General features: G+C 42.8%; 1 protein-coding gene across 1 annotated transcript in view; it reads right to left on the bottom strand.

Moving 5' to 3' along the window:
* DNM3 (dynamin 3) overlaps positions 1-20,624 on the bottom strand; it is a 514,556-nt gene that overhangs the window by 133,202 nt on the left and 360,730 nt on the right. The window contains exon 19 of the mRNA XM_077453003.1: positions 2,571-2,735. Coding sequence (XP_077309129.1) covers positions 2,571-2,735 — 165 coding nt within the window. The remainder of the gene's footprint in view (positions 1-2,570; positions 2,736-20,624) is intronic.

Genomic DNA, 20,624 nt, shown 5'->3' on the forward strand with positions numbered 1-20,624 from the left:
CAAGATGAGAGATAACAAGAGAGTGAATGTGTAGCTTGGTGGTTTTCATTTTTTTAAAAGGGGCGTATTTTAGAGATGTTACGGAGGTGAAGTCTACAAGTTTTTGACATCGATTGGATTCAGGGCTGAAAGGACAGGTCAGAGTCTAGGATTACACCTAGTACCCTGGCATGAGGGGAGGTATTGATGGTTGCATTATTGATTTTGATTGAAAAGTCATGGAGGGGGGCACGGGCAGGGGGATATTACCAGCTTGGTTTTAGAGAGATTTAGTTTAAGGAAGTGGTCCGACATCCATGCTGCTATTTCAGTTAGCAAGTTAGTAATGCGGGAGGAGACTGAAGGAGTGAGGTGAGGAGCAGACAAACAGATTTGTGAGTCATCGGCGTATAGATGGTATTAAGAGGCATGGGCATATGATCAGGATCCTGTCCCAAGAGCTCCTTGTCTTAAGCAGTGAACTCAGATGGCCACTGGGAGACACCTGCTAGGATACTCTAGGATTGCACCATTACTGCTTATGGACTATAGTGTCACCAGTAGGTGTTCTGGCTGTGCTGTACATTCCTGTCAGTCTATGGTTAATGGTGGACTCTGAACCTACTTGCAGTATACTCTGCAAATATATGCCACAGTCCTTGAATCCACAAAATATTCTGTAAAGTGATAATAAACAATATTCTTATTCTCCTTTCAACTGGAAAGAGCAGTGCATATTAGTTGTGGGCGGCCATGGGCACTGCTCTATGCACACTACAAATCCATATTTACAAATCAGTTTCAGGAGTGAGCAGAAGAGGGTGGCTGTTCTTACATACAGTGGGACCATGGAGAATGACCAGAGCCATCCTCTATCAGGAAATTAGTGGAGAGTGGAGACTGAAAGCAATAGAAGGTATTTTTTGGGTTGGGAATACATATCTAAATAGGATTTTGTTTGTTTTTAACCAGACCAGATTAGTGTCATTTTAATTATTGTGCCACAAGTGAGTCTCCCAAACACACATAAACCTTAGCACAAAAGATTATTTTTATAAAATTAAAAATTTTCATTACATTCTTTTTCTGCAAAAAGAATATAGACAGAAAGCTAACACCGTAGGGGATATTTACTAAAACGGAAGCATGCAAAATCTGGTGCAGCACTGCATAGAAACCGATCAGCTTCCAGGTTTTATTGTCAAAGCTTAATTGAACAAGCTGAAGTCAGTAGCTGATTGGCTACCATGCACAGCTGCACCAGATTTTAAGTACTTCCATTTTAATAATTCTCCGCCTTTGTCTGAGCCTAAAGCCTAGTACACATTATGTGAAACTCTGACAAACAATCATTAATTTTATTTCTCGAATGTTCACACCATGTTGAAAACGAGAATGCTAGTGGTACAAAAACCCATGCCCATAGCCACATTCCAGAGTAGAATTGGTAGTGATGTCACAGTAACAATAACAATAATAATGATATTGAGTAAAAATCTAAAATATTATTATTATGAATATTAATAATAATAATAATAATAAAAACAACTATTAATCATAACTGTTTATTTGTTGTCCAATAGATAATTTGTATACTGGTAAACTTTATACTGCTATACACTCATCACAGAAATATCAGGTTATATTTCTTTAGAAAAAATCTTTTATTATCCTCCATAGGATAATTCTTTAGTGTTTAGGAAAACTATTTTCGTTGCCATCTTCTTCTGGGTAGTATTTTGTTTCAGATCATACACAGTCTTGTTCATTCGATTTTAAAGGACACTATTGTGCATTTTTGGTAACTAACAAGAAAAAACATGTCCATTCGTAAATTTTCATTTGAAAGTAGTATACTTACGAACATAAAATTGAATGATCATTCTGAATATGGATATTTTCATCTGATTTTCTAATAATGTGTACTAGGCTTAAGTTAAAGAAGAATTGCATTAAAATAGTTGTGGACTACAGACATACCCCACTTTTAAGTACACAATGGGGTTTATTTACTAAAGCTGGAAAGTGCAAAATCAGGCTTACTTCTACATAGAAACCAATGAGCTTCCAGGTTTTATTACCAAAGCTTTATTGAACAATCTGGAGTTAGAAGCTCATTGGTGTCTATGCAGAAGGGAGGCTGATTTTGCACTTTCCAGCTTTAGTAAATAAACCCCATTGTGTACTTAAAAGTGGGGTATGCCTGTATACAGCAACCAGCAGTTAAGACAATAAACACCTTGGTCAGTTTTATGCAATGTAATGGGGAAGCTAACAAAGCGGTACATTCAGGAGTATGTAAAGTACAACATAGCCTATAAAGTGCAGTAGTCATGACTATGTAACGTACAACAGAGCAAGTTCTATACCTGCGGGACCCTAGTGACCCACTAGATTGCTAGAAACAAGATGATAGCCCTGGAGATTTCATCTTTAAAAACAAGTCAGCCATCACGTTCTCCTTAAATGTGTTTATCAAAGTCAAAGATAGTATTGCTGTACTCTATGTCTGATTGCCATAAAGCTTAAGCTTTATTGTTGGGTAATTAGGTTCAGACCACAATGCAGTATCTCTCCAACCTATCACTTACACTATTAATCATCAGGTGCATCAGTGTCTTTGGTATCAGATCTCTAATAGATTTGTTTATAATAGCCATATAGGAATCCACCAAGTTACGGATTGTTTCAACTTGTCGTTCTAGCTGCGGATCCATTGAAAGGTTATCTGCTTGTGAGACCTCCTCTGTATCTGTCTAAAGGGATCAATAACAAAAATGAACTTGTAAGTAATGTATACAGTTACAAACATGCAACTATTTATTAAATAATAATATGTGCAGCATTTCACAATAATATTACAATATTCACCTGAATACCTTTTTTTTTTTGCCGGCATAAAGATGATTAACAAATGATTTTTTAATACAAAATTAGCATTTATTGCTGTTCCATCTGCTCATTTCACAGGACAAATGCTTCAAGTTATTGCCTGGACACATAAAAAAAAAATGAAGTACATCTCTGCAATACATGCACATTTAATACCAATGAAAGTAAAGAAAATCTCCTGCTTAGTTGCCAAAAATTCTGTAACTTCCCATTAGGTTGACAATACTAACTCTGCTGCAATACAATTCTAAGCAGTTTTATCAGCATGAGTTCCCCCTTGCTGAACTACAGGATACCTCCTACCTATGGTATGGAAATGAGGAGGAGGTGTTTTGGAGTCCACTAGGAGAGAACTAGGCAGGGCTAAAAACATTGCTTGCGTTTTTCGAAGGCATTGGATTTCTAGCAACTCAATATGCATATTTATTGTACTTGCTGCATTTTTATGCCGCGTACACACGAGCGGACTGTATGGCGTACTTAGTCCGTCGAAACACATTTCAGCGGACAATCCGCTCGTGTGTGGGCTTCAGCGGACTTTTTCAGCGTGCAGTCCGGCGTACTAAGTATTTTGTTTTTTTCAAAATTTTGTCCGTCCTACTTTGGCTTCAGCGGACAGTACGGTCGTCAGTATGCTAGTTCGACGGACTAAGAATGGCGCATGCCCAGAAAGGATTTACACGGCGGAAGGGTGCTTTGCTGTGTCTTGGACTTCCTATTTCTAGTCCCGTCGTACGTGCTGTAAACGTCATCGCGCAAGCTTTCGACGGACTGTTTGTGCATCCGTGTGTGGTCAAGTCCGTTCAGTAGAAAGTACGACGGACTGTCCGTCGGATTGTATGACGAACTAAGTATGCCATACAGTCCGCTCGTGTGTACGCGGCATTAGAGTGATAACACATAGGAAAATGTGCATGAATTGCAAAAATGTGCTGAGATATTTTATTTTTTAGTTGTGCTCTGATATACACTTTAAGACCAAAGGGCCAGGTAAGAATATGGTTAGAATTTATCCTGTCTTAGATGTACTTACATTCTCTGGGTAGTCCAATGAATGAGCAGAAAATCAAAGAAATAGAAAGGGGGGAGAAGCTTAAATAAGGAATGACAATATAATAAACAAAAACATCAGTATAATAATATTAGCTTATCTGACAACTATAAGGCCCCTTTCACACGGGGCGGATCAGTAATGATCCGCCCCGTGATGATCCGCTCGCTCAGCGGGGATCGCTCCGTTGTCCCCGCTGAGCCGGCTGCGGACAGGGCGGTCTCCGCACACTGTGCGGGGACCGCCCTGTCAGCTCTCCGCTCTCCTCTATGGGGATCGGACGAGCACGGACCGTGTGTCCGTGTTCATCCGATCCGCTCTGCAGACGGACAGAAAAATAGGATTTTCCTCCGTCTGCAGAATCGGACATTTGCGGAGGCGGACAATAGCGGGTGTCTGCGGATGCTCATCCGCAGACACCCGCTATCCCATAGGGATGAATGGATGTCCGTATTTCATCCGCAAACGGATGGATGAAATACGGACATACCATCAGCATGTGTGAAAGGGGCCTAAGGGTTCAGCACTTTAAAGGCCATCTATAAGCAAATTTTGTAGCTTACTTATGTGATTAATTGCACATACACCCTTGCTCCTATGTTTCAGTTATGTGTGTGAAAAAAATGTTGTAAAAGCAGTTTTTAACTCACTCGGGTTACAGTCGCATATCCTTGTTGGCACCTCTTCTGAAGACTGGTGATCCAGCACTACTGTTTGTGCCCGTCAACGACCATATGCCTTTTCTTGACATCATCAGGTCGCTGCAGTTTTCTAGACCCTGAAAGAACTCTGCCACTAGAGAGCCAATAGGAAGTGTTCATGCCACCCAGACAGCCCCCCACTCTACAACGAGGAAGCCAATTCGTGATGGGGTATTACAATGCAGAGTAAGAATGGTGCAACTGCTTGAACCATACATTATTGTTACAGGCAACATGGCTGGTATCTTTCACTGTATGCCAATTCTGTGTAGCTGCTTCTGACACAGGGCAAGGTGAATAAATAGATAAAGGAATTTGTTTTGGTATGCTAAGTGTTACACTAAACGTTAATATTACATTTACATTTACAAGTGTTAGTGTTAGAATAAAACTTAAGAGTTAAAACATAGGTGAAGTGATGGGTTAGGATAAGTTAATTATCTTAGCGGTTCCATTAACAGTTAAGGCCCCTTTTAAACGGGCAGACTGATCTGGTCTGCCTGTAAGTTTTTTAAGTGGACCCGATCGGACCATTAATTTCCTCTATAGAGCGGTGGATGTCAAAGGACATGTGTCCATTGACATCCAACCGACATCTGATCCTATCCGTCAAGGAGGATCAGTTCCCCATCCGTCGTCTGGTGGATTGGATCAGACTGATGACAGTCGGATGTAAGCTGATCGGCAGTCCGTTTACATCTGATCAGGAAAGCAGGCTGTGTCCATGTCCTCTCTGAATGAGCTGAGCTGACAGGGACCTGTCATCCGCCTGTTCAGTGGGGATCAGCAGAGAGATCCCCCGCTGAGCAGTCAGATCCACCTGTGTGAAAGAGCCCTTAGCAAGGAAAAGGAATAAGTGTTAATGGAAGTTTTAGTGTTACAACATAGGGCCACTTAAGAGTTCTGTCCGACTTCAATGAATGGGGATCCGACTTTGATCCCGACAATGCCAGGCACTTTGTGTCTGGTATGAATCTTTAGGGGAAACTCCATGGCAAATAAAAAAAACAAAAAAAACTATATGGGTTCCCCCTCCAAGACCCTTCGGTCCATACTAGACCGAAGGGTCTGGTATAGAATTTAAGGGGAACCCTCTACGCTGAAAAAATGCCATGGGGTCCCCCTCAAAATCCATACAAGACCCTTATCCAAGCACGCAGCCAGGCAGGTCAGGAAAGGGGGTGGGGACGAGTGAGCACCCCTCCCTCTCCTGAACCATACCAGGCCACATTCCCTCAACATAGGGGATTGGTGCTTTTAAAAAGAGGGCCCCCAGATCCTGGCCCCCACCCTATGTGAATGAGTATGGAATACATTGTACCCCTACCCATTCACCTCAAAAAAGTGTCATAAAAAACACAGTACACAGGTTTTTAAAGTAATTTATTAAGGCAGCACCGGGATCTCGTCTGGTTTCTTCTCCCCTCTCTGGCTCTTCTCCCTGCTCTGATGATGACTTCTGCCTCCGCCATTTCTTCTCCCCTCTCCGATTCTTCTCCACTCTCCACTGATGTCTTCTAGCCCTCTCAGGTTCTTCTTCCTCTGTCCGCTGTCTTCTGCCTTTGCCGGGTCTCCTCTCTGCACTGTATTCTGCCTCTGTTATTCCTCCGATGTTGACTCAGCGCTCTCTCCCGCTCTAATAATGCTAGGTGCACGGTGCGCCACTACTTATATTGGCATGGGGTGGGGCCACCGGGTGACGTAATCTAGAGGCACCGCCCCTTATGACATCATCGTCCAAGAAATGATGGGGCTGTGGCATCACAAGGGGCAGGGCATCCATATGACGTCACCCGTTGGTCCCACCCCATACCAATATAAGTAGTGGCACACCATGCACCCAGCATTAGAGTAGGAGAGAGAATGGAGTCAACATCGGAGGAAGAACAGAGTAAGAACAGAGGGAGAAGACAGCGCAGAGAGGAGACCCGGCAGAGGCAGAAGACAGCGGACAGAGGGAGAAAAACCGGAGAGGGCTAGAAGACATCAGCGGAGAGAGGAGAAGAACCAGAGAGGGGAGAAGAACCGACAGAGGCAGAAGACATAAGCGGAGGAGGCAGAAGAGCCGCAGAGGGGAGAAGAACCGGAGAGGGGAGAAGAACTTGCAGAGCCAGAAGACATCAGTGGAGGAGGGAGAAGAGCCAGAGAGGGGAGAAGAAATTGTAAGAGATGCCGGAGCTGCCTTAATAAATTACATTAAAAAACTACTGTGTTTTATTTTTGACACTTTTTTTTAGGTGAATGGGTAGGGGTATAATGTACCCCATACTCATTCACATAGGGTGGAGGGCCAGGATCTGGGGGCCCCTTGGTAAAAGCACCAACCCCTCAATGTTGAGGGCATGTTAAAGGGGGCTTCCAGATTTCAATAAGCCCTCCGCCCGCAGACCCAGACAACCACCGGCCAGGGTTGTCAGGTAGAGGCCATTGTCCTCATCAACTTGGGGACAAAGTGCTTTGGGTGGGGGTCGCAGGGCCCCCCTGCCATAAAGCACCCAACCCCCATGTTGAGGACATGTGGCCTGGTATAGTTCAGGGGGGGGGGGGCGCTTGCTCGTTCGTCCCCATCCCCTTTTCTGATCTGCCAGGCTATGTGCTCAGATAAGGGATTTTGGGGGGACCCCACGCCATTTTCGTTCCCCTTAAAATCCATACCAGACTGAAGGGCCTGGTATGGTCTTGGAGAGGGAACCCATACCGTTTTTCTTTTTAATTTGGCGTGAGGTTCCCCCTCAAGGTCTTCAGAGCACAAGTCGCATGCCAAAGTTGGATCAGTTAAGACGGCGTTCCGACTTTGATCCAACTTCAGTGATATTCAATGGGCTGAAGAAGGATCAAAGTCGGACCAGTTAAGACATTTTTGGTGACAACAGCAAAAACTACTAATGCTGAACATGGTCATGGGGTACAACCATGACTCCTACAATTTACTAGTTGTTTCCTTACATTCTCTATAAAACAAAGCAACATTTATGTTTCCTTCATATTTTTTTATCCCTGCTGTTGAGATTATAATAAATGAAAAAGGTGATATTTTGCCCAGTTTAGTTATACATTTTCATGTAAAGAACTAGTCCAGATATATCGACAAATATACAGTATACTAACAGTCGTTTCTCCATTAATTGCAGTCCATTTTCTTGACAAAATAGGCAATCTTTTTGCCAACTTCTTGGCAGATATGTCTGTGGATTTCTTATGAGAGAAAAGACCATGCTTTTGCCAAAACAGCATTTTTGCCAAAGCTTTTGATAAAGGTTGTAAAGAAATTACATGCTAAGAACACCAAGTCACATATTAAAATCCTTACTGCCTGTAGAGATTCAACTGGATCAAGTCAGATTTTATACTTGGAGTGAGGCAAGGGACAGCTAAGTACTTTGTATAGTCCCTGTCGGGTCTTCCAGGTTCACCCTTGTTATTACTTCCATCAGTCATAGTTAGGATCAGTGGTACATTCTATCCCTTTTTTAAACTTGCAAATTGTTGCTTCCTACTCACAATAAATATTACAGATAATAATAAGGGAACGGGGCTGTTCCCTCAGCCAAAACACTGAAGATGGGTCGTGGATAGGTCTTCCAGCAAGACAATGAGCCAAAACATACCGCAAAGGCAACAAAAAAGTTACTCAAGAAGAAGCACATTAGGGTCATGGAGTGATCAGTCTTTAGGCCTTAATCCTATAGAAAATTTTTGGAGGGAGCTAAAACTTAGAATTGCCAAAAGACGGCCTAGAAACCTTAATCAGTTAGAGAAGAACTGTAAAGATGAGTGGACCAAAATCCTTCCTGAGATGTGTGCAAACCTGGTAACCAACAAAAAAAATCTTACCTTAGAACATTTGTATCATGTGTTTTTTCTGGATTTTTGGTTGATATTCTGTTTCTATGATTTAAAATACACCTATGATAACAATTATAGACCCTTCATTTCTTTGTAAGTGGGCAAGTGGGCAAACTTACAAAATCTGCAGGAAATAAAATAATTATTTTTGCAACTGTATGTTAATGTTGCAAAAGCATTCTCATTTTAACATTATTGATACTAAATCAGAGATCCTGTATATAAATTCATTCCAGCAAGAAGAAAATGGTCATAAACTCTCCTAACCATTTGTCTGGAAAGCTCTTTCCTTCAAATGTTTAGGTATACAACTGACTTAAGTTTCTGATTTATTTACCGTCAACTATTTATTTCTTCTAAATAAGATTTCCTTTCATTTTCAAACATGAGCCCCCACCCCATTTTAAATTCCATGGCCATGTTAATGTTATTAAAAGGAATATTCTACATAGGATAGTATTAGCTTTTCAGGTGAAACATTCTTTACACTGTATTTTTCACTTTTAATCAAGCAAAATACCGTGTTTCCCCGAAAGTAAGACAGTGTCTTACTTTCTTTTTATCCCCAAAAGCCCCACTATGTCTTACTTTCGGGGTATGTCTTATATTGGAAAAAAATCCCAGCATGCAGAGCTGCACTGCGCTACAGAAGAGGACTACAAGTCCCAGCAAGCAAGGCTGCACTGCATTACAGAGGACTACAAGTCCCAGCATGCAAGGCTGCACTGTACTACAGAGGAGGCCTACAAGTCCCAGCATGCAAGGCTGCACTATGGAGGACTACAAGTCCAAGCATACAAAGCTGCTATGCTCAGCAGAGGAGAACTGTAAGCCCACACAGCCCGGTATGTTGGGACTTGTAGTCCTCCTCAGCTGCATCTTGCGGTTACATAATAAGAGCTGCAGAGAATCTCTTCACACCCCCCCTCCCCCTCCCCCTCCTTGGTCTCTCTCTGTATGACCAGCACTGACCTGTACCGGGAGGACACAGAGCCAGTGACACCTGTCGGCAGTGATCCGGGACCTGGCGCAATAATCCCCTTCTCTGTGGTTGCGTCGCGCCGTTCTGATCAGTCTCGGGCAGCGGCTGTCACTCACAGCCGAGCAGAGTGAAGCCACCTCCCCCTCCTCTTGTATGGCTACACAGTGCTGTGTATGGAGGAGGAGGAGGAGGGGGAGGCGGCTTCAGTGAAGCCGCCTCCCCCTCCTCCTTCATGGACAGCACTGTGTAGCCATACAAGAGGAGGGGGAGCCGGCTTCACTCTGCTCAGCTGTGAGTGACAGCCGCTGCCCGAGACTGATCAGAACGGCGCTGTCTCTTCAGTCGGAGGGGGAGGGCGCTGGCCTGGCACCCCCCCAGGGTGTGGCACCCGGTGCGGCCCACACCCCCCGCCCCACTCTTAGTACGCCACTGGAGGCGGCAATACCCCGTGTTTCCCCGAAAGTAAGACATATGTCTTACTTTCGGGGTACGGCTTATATTAGCCGACCCCTCTGAAACTCCCAATACGTCTTACAATCGGGGGTGTCTTACTATCGGGGAAACACGATAGTATTACCTACATTAAAGTGGAAACAGAAAAAAATAGAATAAATGATCACATAACCCAAAACTGATGGAAGTTTTTGGCCTTCTAGATCTAAAACAATTTAATTAAGCCACTTTTCTTAAAAGGATTTATATAGCCTTTAATAATAATTTAAAAAAAATAATTTTTTATAAGTGTAGCCGGGATCAGACTACAGTTATCTGACTTTGCAAACTTGCCTCCTATTGTCCCAGCTTGCTCCTATGTCCTTCTAGTGCTGGGCTCAGATCACTGACATCATATTTCTGAGCACAGAGGAAAGCATTGTGGGAGCTGTAGTCTTCTGCACAGGCATTGCTGAATTGCAGAACTGACAATGGACTACATCTCTCAGCAAACCATCTGCTCCACGGGGAATTGTGGGAGAGATGATAAATCGATCTGCTGACCAGGCTCGCGCTCTCCTGCTTCCTGGATCCCATTGTTTGATCACCATCTCGCCGCTGTGTGATTAGATCGCTGCCTACCACATGGGGTATACCACCTACAGCTCCAGCCCCATAGAGTCCAGATGTTGCCTGCATGCAGAAGGAACACCGTGGAACCGGCCGGTTCACTGAGACAGCAGACTGATCACCATCTCTGCCCATCTGCAGTAAGAAGAATTGTTTGATTGTTCCTCCGGTAGGCTGCCGAGGTCTATCAGGAATAGTGAGGGGGCCTTTGCCCACAGATCCCATTGCCTTTCATAAGTACTACACTCTGAACACTGTGCACACACAACATTCACTTGTATTACAAATAAAATTGCTATAAGACAGGACCAGCTATCTACCCTGTTCATAATCACTTTGCTACAGTAAGGAATCTTTGTTCTATGAGCACCAACTTGCCGATGAAGATAGTGCAAGGCCTAGCTTTTAGAACATTGCTGTTCATTGCTCTTAAAGGGAACACTTTACTGGTAACTATAGTACGTTGTCTCTCATTAGGATTAAAAGTGTTATAGGCCGGCCCAGGGTTCTTCTTTAAAGCAGAAACATTTCCTTATACCCACCAATAGCTTTCTCAAGGTATCCAACTGTGATTGTGTATATTGTTATCATTCACTTGTCATTGCTATCTTTTATTGCTGCAAGCATTATTTCAACCTAGTCTTGGTTGTAACCAGGACTTGGCTGACTAATCCTTCATTTAAACCTCTCTTCTTGAGTAAGTAAAAATCAGAGAATTGAAACTACTTGCTTTCTGTTTGTGTGTCATTTAAAGGTATACACAACATGTCTGAACCTAGAGTGTGAGAGGGGTTGGAGAGTTCACAGGGCCATGACTGCACAGGAAAACATGCATTACCAAGTAACCTCCAAGGGGGCAGTGCTATACAACTTAAAACAAAACTAAGAAACTGCCCTTTACACCTTGCTAGTTGCATAATTAAACAACATGGAGGACTGCCTGTCCGTTATCTCACTACTCACAGTGTTAAAACAAAGTTATTGCCTATGCCAGCACAGTCCCACGCACACTGACAATTAAGTCTCAGTCTGGGGGATGTCTTTTTAGATTTTATTACTGAAGAATTTTAACAGGAGAACGGTTTAGGGTCACAACATACTTTCAAATGATCAGTAATCAAAGTAGAAGGATGAACTTCCCTCTAGTCCTCCCAAGAGCAGCTTTTCTAGGGTTAGCAGTGTATGGACTGGGCTACAACAGCAGTTCATAAAGCAACCTCTGGCAAATGGTCCCCTCTAGCACTTGCTTAACTTTCAGTTCCAGTGAAGTATTTACACACAGTGTCCCAAGAGCTGTTCGGCACCCAGTATCCTAAGGCAAATCCTCTGTGGAGGAGAAAAGGATGCCTCTTTCACTCTAGGACTACAGTGCCCTTCAGCAAGGGTACTTTCTTGTCAATTCTTTTCAGGCCCTCAGCTCAACAACTGCTGAGGCCCGAGCAGCAATCTTTCGTTTCTCTGGCTCACTCAATGACCAGAAAAAAATAATTTTATCAGGCTTTCTGCACATGTTTCACCTTCCCAGTCCCCTTCCAGAAGCAGGCGGAAGCAATCAAATGCTCAGCTCAGGAATCCTGATCAGACCTAACCAATCAACAATCACTCCACTCACTACAGTGGAGCCAAAAACTAAATTTACCTAACAGCCTAACAAGGAGGGTGCTACACTTGCATTGTTTTTTTTTTATGTGGAAGTTTCTTTCTTTTTAAGAAATATAACTGACATGGGTGGCTTAGTCATGAAGTTGAACTCAAAGTAAACAGATTAATGCACTTTACTGCAGTTAAAGAAGTATAGCTCAGTCACCTTCCTACCTCCTGTCTGTGACTAGATGGCACACCTGGTTGATTCTTAGCACTGACTCTCCCTTGACCAGTCTGGATTCTAATGCACAGGGAAGGACAAGAGGCTGATATTAAGTCTAATTCAGGTACTTGTATTAAGCAAATTGAAAAAATATGTTTAAATATATTACATATATTTATTTTAATATATTTATATTATTGAATAGGATTGCGCAAATCAAGCAAAGTTCAGTTTTATGGATGTTCACCGAACATTTGGAAAGTCTATGAATCCTGAACTGCCAATGAACCTCATTAAAGTCTGGAAGCGGAATATTTAAATTTTTTCTGGCCTCTTTCATGGCTAATTGGCAAGTTTTGGGAAATAAAAGGCAGGGTAGGATGGGCACTGATATATAAATGCAAAATAACCTTTCAGCTGGGAGTATCTCTTTAAAAAAAGCTTAAATAGCAACTTTAAACATATACAATTCCTTTAAATAACATGCTTGGAGGTGAACTAGCACATCTGCACAATGTAATAAAGGAAAAGTGATATTTACAAAGAAAAATAACTAACACGCCACAAAACAACATTTCCTGGCCACTTAATTCTGTATATTTCCCTACCAGATACGTATCCGAGCATGTAGCCTGGCTAGCCAGGAAAGGGCCTCTTCCTTTCTTCCCCTTAGCCCTTGTACACACGGTCGGAGATTCCGACAACCAAATCCGTCTGAGTAATTCCGACGGATTAATTCCGGAAGAGGTCCGGAAGTGATGTTGCATACACACGGTTGGACTAAGTTGTCGGAAAATCCGATTGTACATAACGTGATTACGTTATTTCGTTAGGACGGGACTACGTTCAGGCTAGTAGTCAATAGCTTTGGTCTAGGAATTTGATCTGAGCATGCGTGGCACTTTGTCCGTCGGAGTAGGCTACACATGATCGGAGTATGTCCGATCGGAGCATTTTGTCAGAAAATTTTACCGGCAAGTTGGAAAAGTTGCTCCGTCAGATATTCCGACGGAAACAGTCCGATGCAGACCACATACAGTCGGAATATTCGACAAGACGGTCCGATAGGAAACATTCCGTCGGAATCTCCAACCGTGTGTACAAGGGCTTAGTGGGAGGAGGAGTCTTGAATAAATAAGGGGGCCCCCCAGATACCTGCACCCCCCAACACGAATAAGTATTTTATTTACTACTCTGCCAGTTGGCACCTGAAAGTAAACATGCAGTCAGGCTGCATACTTGGAAAAAGTTTTGAAATGGGTTTTGGGGAGACACATTTTTTAAATGTTTTTTTTTTTTTTTGCTTGGGTTAACTCAAAAATCCATACTAGACCCCATTTTAAGATTGGATTTTTAGGGGACTTTAACATCATTTTTTTTCCACAGTGTCATTGGCTGTTACAAAGCAACATAACAAATAATTGTGTGTCTTATCAACCAAGGAGCAGGAAGTCATTCATTTAGTGTGGTAGTGATACCACTACTAAATTAATGACATTCCGCTGCAACAGCCAACAGTTCGGTGGTTGGGCAAGTGATTTTAGTTTGCCCATTCAGCTTTGGGGTCAAACTCTACATGGTCACAAACTCAGATCTCATGCTAATTAATGAAAGTATAACTGCATTCAACAGTGTTTTAATTCCTGCCTTGTGTTCAGTTTAAATACTCAACACGCACAGCAGTTTTCAAGGAATTTTAATCACAATCAACCAACTTTGGATTGAAAAAAATAATTAAACTGATCTACTACCTCCAAGCTATCTATGTATATTTATATGATTATAGTAGACATGGTTGTTTTTCTTCATCGTGTTAGCAATCCAACGTCCACTTGAAGAAGTTAAATTGCCACCTATATGGCCAGCACTACATTTATGAGTTTTCTCCCACTCTTATGAGTTCTTTCCCTCAACCCACAAAATCTATAACTGATTTCACACCTACTGAGAAACAGTTTATGGCAGACTGCCTACTCCAGGGGTCTTGAAATAAAATTCACGAGGTCCAGTTTGTAAAATTTTCTTCTGACAGAGGTCCGAATCTCATGTATGCGCTACAACACATCGCAGCCCCCTTTTACATCACAGTCCCCCCTGTACATCACTGTCTTTAGCCCTCCATCACATCACAACCCCCCTAACATCAAGGCTCCCCCTTTACATCAGTGTCCACAGTCCCCCTTTACATTGCAGACCCCTTTCACATGACAGTCCCCCTTTCAAAAAAGCAAGGTAAGGGAGAAAACAGCACAAACATTTGGTGTAGTAAAAAGATCATAGAGCTTTATTAAAAACAAAATTTTATATACTCACAAAATAAAATGTGAAAGAGCTGACTCAACACACAACACAGTCACAAGGAAAGGACAGAGGAGCATCTACAGTGTCTGGATCAGTGTGTGGCCAGCTGACAGGTGAAGAGCTGGACTGGATTCCAGAAATCTCTGCTCAGTAGTTCACATCATCAACCGATTGCTGTATTTATATTTATTATTTGAGGTCATATTTATGTCATATATAGCTTTTTGGTGTAAGGCATTTTGTGGTTTTCACTTTTACATCATAGTCCCCCTTTGATCATTTAGCCTCACCTGCACAGTCCTACTAGGGCAGAGGTGCAGCAGCTGGGTGTTCGCTCCCTCCCTGGTCTATTGCCCGGCCACTGCATCCTCAATGTGGGCTGAAGCAAGAGGTGCTGCAATTTGGGACAATGGGTGGGAGCTGACCAATTTATTACATTAACAAGTGGGTGATTACTGAATCCCCGCCTCTGTCCCGATATGCAGCACCTCCTGCTCCCTTGAAGATGATAGTGGCAGACAGAGAGAGAGAACACCCAGGCATATATTATTGGCACAGCCACGGTCTGGCCATTTAGTGAACCCTGGGCTACTCTATCACAGTATTTTTTTATAAGATCCCACTAACACTCTTCCATGTTATCTGTCCTACATTAGATATTGAAATGCAGTTCTCACTAACAAACACAAGAAAATGTTTTTTAACTAATTTCATTATTTCTAAGTACAAAACAGAAGGGATGAATTTCAAGTCCCAACTCAGGTTGTACTCCCTTAAATATATCCCGTATGTTCAGGAGAGGAGAATCTGATCCTATAGGCTTTTTAAAGTGACAATGTCACTAAATGAAAATGTAGATTAAAATATTCCTCTGTAAAGAAAAAAAAAACTGTCCCACCACCCACAGAGCCTATCTGTGCTTTCTTTATGCCGCATACACACGATCAGACTTTTCGGCGGACCGGAATCCATTGTCCAATTCGATCGGGTGTGGGCTCCAGTGGACTTTTCTTTCCCAAAAGTCTGATGGACCTAGAAATAAAACATGTTTCAAATCTTTCCAACGGACTCGAGTCCGGTCGGAAAATCCGGTCATCTGTGTGCTGATCCAACGGACTAAAACCGATGCTAGGGCAGCTATTGCTGCTGGCTATGAACTTCCTTATTCTAGTCCGGTCGTACGTCATCATGTTAGAATCCGTTGGACTTTTGGAGTGATTGTGTGTCAGCAAGTCCGTTCATTTGAAAGACCTCTGCTGCAAAGTCGGTTGGATAGTCCGTCGGACCAAGTCTGTCAAAAAGTCCAATCGTGTGTACACGGCATTAGGATCTCTGGAGTCCAGAGAATCCTCTTCATCCCACAGTCTTCTGGACATGTCAAATTCCTGGTTCCCCACCTAGTGCTGTTGTTCCTTTCACCAACCCTTTCAGTCACTAGTGTGTCTTGCAGTGACATGGGGTCAGCGGAAGGTACTACAGCACTCGGAGGGGGATCAGTGGTTCAACACCCCAAAGTGTTTTGGATGATTCTTTGGGTACTGTAGCTTTCGATGAAAGACAAATGACAAATAATGGCTTGATCCATGGTTTTGTCTTTTCTGCTGAACTGACCAAACAGCATATGAATTTAAATAATTAAACATACTAAACATTATGACTTGCAATGATTATGTGATTCTCCTAGATGTGTAGAAGATGTTGTTACTGGTTTGAACAAACATTTAGACAGTGAAGTCTGAAAACTCTCCCAACCTCCTGTTTGCTCCATCTCCCATCTCATTGACTCACTATGTTTCTTCAGTGATCAATGATTAGTGCACTACAATATTCTGCCACTATTTGTTTTTGCTATATTCTGACTGGTCCGATGTAAACCATACTCAATATTCTGATATTAATTTGATAATGGAATACAAGATATTAATTTATCAAAGTTAATTTTGCGGTAAAGAATTGAATGACCGCACACTACTATATAGAAGATCCAGAAGTTTTATTGTAACAATCCTCAGATAAAAACATAATTGCAGCTCCACAAGGCTCTGGACCAGCACCTCCCTCTGGTGACGATTAGGGAGCAAGTACAAGGTGGACCAACCTGGAGGGGTGTAATATCTATTTTGGAAAAAAAGTTCACTTTGCAAATTGAAAGTGGATAAATAGGTTAAACCTGTATTTGTCTAGAACATCCAATTACGAGAAAGTTGAATAAAAAAAAAAACATATGATTGTAAATATCACATAATTGGTTATTAAAAGTGAGCACAGCTTCTCCTTATTTACTATGATCCAGTTTGCAAAGTGAACAGCCTTTAAAACTTTGGCAAGTTATCTGCACTGTCTTTTTAGATTATATTTCGAGTATTTCAAATAAAGTTTTGGATCATAAACCATAAGCTCCATAACTACCTTCTCATAATTCCATCCTATCCTGTGTAATTTTTCTATAAGATATGTGGAGCCCTACTTAATATTTTCCACCCAAAGCCTGTGTTTTTCTTATGACTGTGGGTATAGGTATCTGCTCAGTTTTCAGTAGGAGTACGTAGCATGTAAATAAAATGTGATCTGAATCTGCCTTTTCCATTTTGCTAGGAGATAATGGAAAGAATAAAGTTCAACCCTAGGACATTCATTTATAATTATAGTCACAAATGTCAAAATTATCTGAAATAAAACAGTTACAGAAAAATGATAAGTTTTCCCTTGATGACAAAAGATAGACAAACGGAAGTGAAATTTTATCAGTATAGACTTTCATATACCAAAGTACATTCTAAGCACGAGTTTATCAAAAGAGTAACATTATATAATCAGCATCACAGTTTGCTGTGTATGGAGCTGCGTAGCCACAGACCTGGCCATGGTTCCCATGCTAACCTGTGTTCACAGCCAAAAGTGTCTACAATGGGCACATGAGCATCAGAACTGGACTACAGAGCATTGAAAAGGGTGGCCTGGTCTAATGAATCACATTCTCTTTTACATCATATGGATGGCAGGGTGCGTGTGCGTTGCTTACCTAGGGAATAGATGGTACAAGGATGCACTATAGAAGCCAAAGCCGGCAGAGGTAGTGTGATGCTTTCGGTAATATTTTCTGTTGGGAAACCCTGAGTCCTGCCATTCATGTGGATGTCACTTGACACGTACCCCCTGCCTAAACATTGTTGGTGACCAAGTACACCCTTCATGGAAATGGTTTTCATTGATGGCAGTAGTCACTTTCAGTAGGATAATGTGCCCTGCCACACTGCAAAAATGGGTCAAGGATGGTTTGAGGAATACAAGAACAAATTTGAGGTGTTGACTTGACCTCCAAATTTTCCAGATCTCAATCCAATTGAGCAACTATGAGATGTGATGGAAAAACAAGTCTGATCAACGGAGGATCCACTTTAAAACTTACAGTATTTAAAGGATTGGGCTTGGTTCCAGATACCACAGAATACTTTCAGAGGTCTAGTGGCATCCATGCCTTGATGGGTCGGGGCTGCTTTGGCCGTAGAAGGGGATGTTCTGGCAGCAAAAGGGGTATTTTCTAAATATTAGGTGGGTGGTCATAAAAGTATGGCTGACTGGTGTATATACAGAGCATGAACACAGAAAACAACAATTTTTATCAATTCAGTCAACAATAAGACTTCTTTATATAGTATGATCACCAATTACATGAATGATGTGTGCCTTAAAGTGATTGTGAAGTCTCTTTTTTTTGCTATGAAAATAACAAACAAGTTCTAATGACCTCTTCTATGTAGTGGTTTTGCACAGAGCAGCCCAGATCCTCCTCTTCTCGGGTGCCTCTTCGGTGCTCCTGGCCCCTCCCTCCTGTTGAGTGCCCCACAGCAAGCAGCTTCCTATGGGGGCACCCAAGCCGAGCTGCCGCTCTGTGTGTCTGTTCAGTTTGGTTTGGCCCTGCTCTGATTGGCTAGCTGACTTTGATTGACAGCAGCCAATGGTGTCGCTGCTGTGTCTCAGCCAGGAGGGAGAGTCCCGGAGGGTCGATACACTCGTGGACATCGCTGGACAGAGATGGGGGGCACAGGTAAGTATTAGGGGGGCTGAGAGGGGCTGCTGCATACAGAAGGTTCTTTATCTTAATGCATAGAATGCATTAAGATAAAAAACCTTCTGACTTTACAACCCCTTTAAGTAATAATGATTGTAGTATACATTGTCCACCTTCTGAGACCATACCTTGTACTGTAGACAAAGATCATGTTATGCTCTGAGGTTACATACTGGACAAAATTTGTCTTCAACTGTTTTGTACCAGAGATTGTTTGTAGCCCATTATATAAAGTTACCAGGATCTTGGGAATTGGGAAACCTGGTTATCAAGTGTAAGATTAGACACTTAAACTTAGTATAGAGGCTAATCCCTTAACCTCCTTGGCGGTATGATTCAGTCTGGAATTAGGTGCTGAAAGCGGTACAATTATTTTGCACGGAAATCTGGCTTTTATTTTGTAGTCCTGTAATTCTTAGGAATAACGCTCTTAAATCTGTTCAAACCAGAGTCTAGCAGACATCCTGGGTATGATAAAGTTTATAATATAATTAAGAATAATAAAAATTATTCAATAATGTAATCAAATCCTAAAACACTGAAAAATGGACACTTTTTGGTTGCTATGGACAATCTCCAAATTCCAGGCAGTAAAAAACAGTATTTATAATATAAAAGTGCATGCAGGGCACTGCACAGACCACTAGGAACAAAGGGGGTGTGTATTTTTTAATACAGCACTGTAATCTGTAAGATTACAGTGCTGTGTGTGCTTTGTGTGTTTTTACTTTTTTGAATTTGCCGCCGTTCTCCGCTTCCATGCGCCGTAACGCCGCAGGGAACGGAGCTCGGCGGCATTCGGCACTGTGAATCGAGCACAGGACAGCTCGATCACACAGCGCGGCGGACATCGCTGGATCCAGGGGAAAAGGTGAGTAGCTCTCCCTGCGTCATCCCCTGCATCGAGCGAAGCCATCCCGAGTCTGGCTCGGGGTTACCGCTCCTATCAGTATATTCCTACCCCGAGCCAGACTCGGGATTACCGCCAGGGAGGTTAATCTGAACTTTATGGAAAAAAAAAGAGATTAGATGCCAGGTTTCTATAGTAGAATTTCACAGCAACAGCATAATCTCTACAGAACAAATAGCCAAGAGCTGCTTGCTTGGAATGTAAAGTGGCAGCTCAATACAGCAAAGGGCAGAGCCGCCAGGGGGGTACAGGCAGTACTCCTGTAAGGGGCCCCAGCGTCCCAAGGGTCTCAGCTAGCCGGACCCGCTCCTTCTTCAGCAACACATGAAATTAAACTGTCATAATCCACCTGGACCCGCTCCTCCTTCAGCAACACATGAAATGAAACTGTCATGCACTGGCCAGGCTTGCTCCTCCTTCGGCAACACATGAAATTAAACTGCCAGGCCCACGCGGCACCCGCTATAGAGAAGGAGAGAGAGGCCTCACTATAGAGAAGGGAGCTTAGTAGTCTGAGCCACCTCTGCCTTTCACTAGCAGCAACCCCCCCTCCCCTCCACCAGCAAAGCAGGCTCTTTTCCTCAGCTGTCTGCCCAGTAAACACAAGCAGCACTGTGACAAGAGAGAGAAGGGAGCTGCAGGCTCCCTCCTTTCTCCTGTCAGCAGTGGAGAAGAGAGAGTGGCTCTCAACCTGATTCCCCACTTATCTTGTTGCCCATGCTGTTTCTCTCCCCATTGGCCACACCAGAGCCAATCAGAAGAGACTAGAGTCTAAGGGAGCATCATGGGACATGTAGTCCCAGAAGATTGACTGCCCTATTGTTGTGCACAGGCAGCATATTTCAGCCCCCAGCATGCACTGCTGAGGAAGAGAGAGAGTCTGGATCCCAGGAAGAAGCTGAGGGAGTTATTGCTACAGGACACAGGAAAAAGAGAGGACTGTGCTGGGGAAGCCAGAGAGGGAGCTATGCTATACCATTGCCATCAGAGAGAGAGAGCCACGCTGTACCATTGCCATCAG

The sequence above is a fragment of the Lithobates pipiens genome, unplaced genomic scaffold (assembly GCF_037356315.1).
Source record: "Lithobates pipiens isolate NorthernLeopardFrog02 unplaced genomic scaffold, aLitPip1_a1.2 Scaffold_23, whole genome shotgun sequence".
Taxonomy (NCBI): domain Eukaryota; kingdom Metazoa; phylum Chordata; class Amphibia; order Anura; family Ranidae; genus Lithobates; species Lithobates pipiens.